Consider the following 355-nt stretch of genomic DNA (forward strand, 5'->3'; position numbering starts at 1 on the left):
AAAAAATGTGAAAATCTTTGGTGTCTTAAAAAGCCTACAGAGATGAATAACTACCTAGTGGAATTCTTGTTTTATGTCTTTTCTAACTGTGTTTATGTTTCATTTTGTTTGATTTTAAGTTACTCTAATAGCAAGGCTGATGGTAAAAAGGAATGAAAGATATCTGTACTGTATGATATAAATATATTTATGCATATATTTCTTTTTCTCCGCAGGTGCTTATGACCTAAGCCGACAGGTTGTGTGGATAGCAGTAAGCACATCAATCCTCCTGTTTGCTCCTGTAATGTTTGAGATAGAAAGACTTAATGTAGAAGAGATGATGAAGCAGGATAGAAACAGGGTAAGTTACTGT

At 33.5% G+C, this 355-nt stretch overlaps 1 protein-coding gene across 1 annotated transcript in view; it reads left to right on the plus strand.

Moving 5' to 3' along the window:
- Positions 1-355, plus strand: part of LOC119588777 (mitochondrial import receptor subunit TOM22 homolog) — a 15,384-nt gene that overhangs the window by 12,243 nt on the left and 2,786 nt on the right. The window contains exon 3 of the mRNA XM_037937421.1: positions 216-343. Coding sequence (XP_037793349.1) covers positions 216-343 — 128 coding nt within the window. The remainder of the gene's footprint in view (positions 1-215; positions 344-355) is intronic.

Source organism: Penaeus monodon, chromosome 24 (genome assembly GCF_015228065.2).
Source record: "Penaeus monodon isolate SGIC_2016 chromosome 24, NSTDA_Pmon_1, whole genome shotgun sequence".
In the NCBI taxonomy this organism is placed as follows: Eukaryota; Metazoa; Arthropoda; class Malacostraca; order Decapoda; family Penaeidae; genus Penaeus; species Penaeus monodon.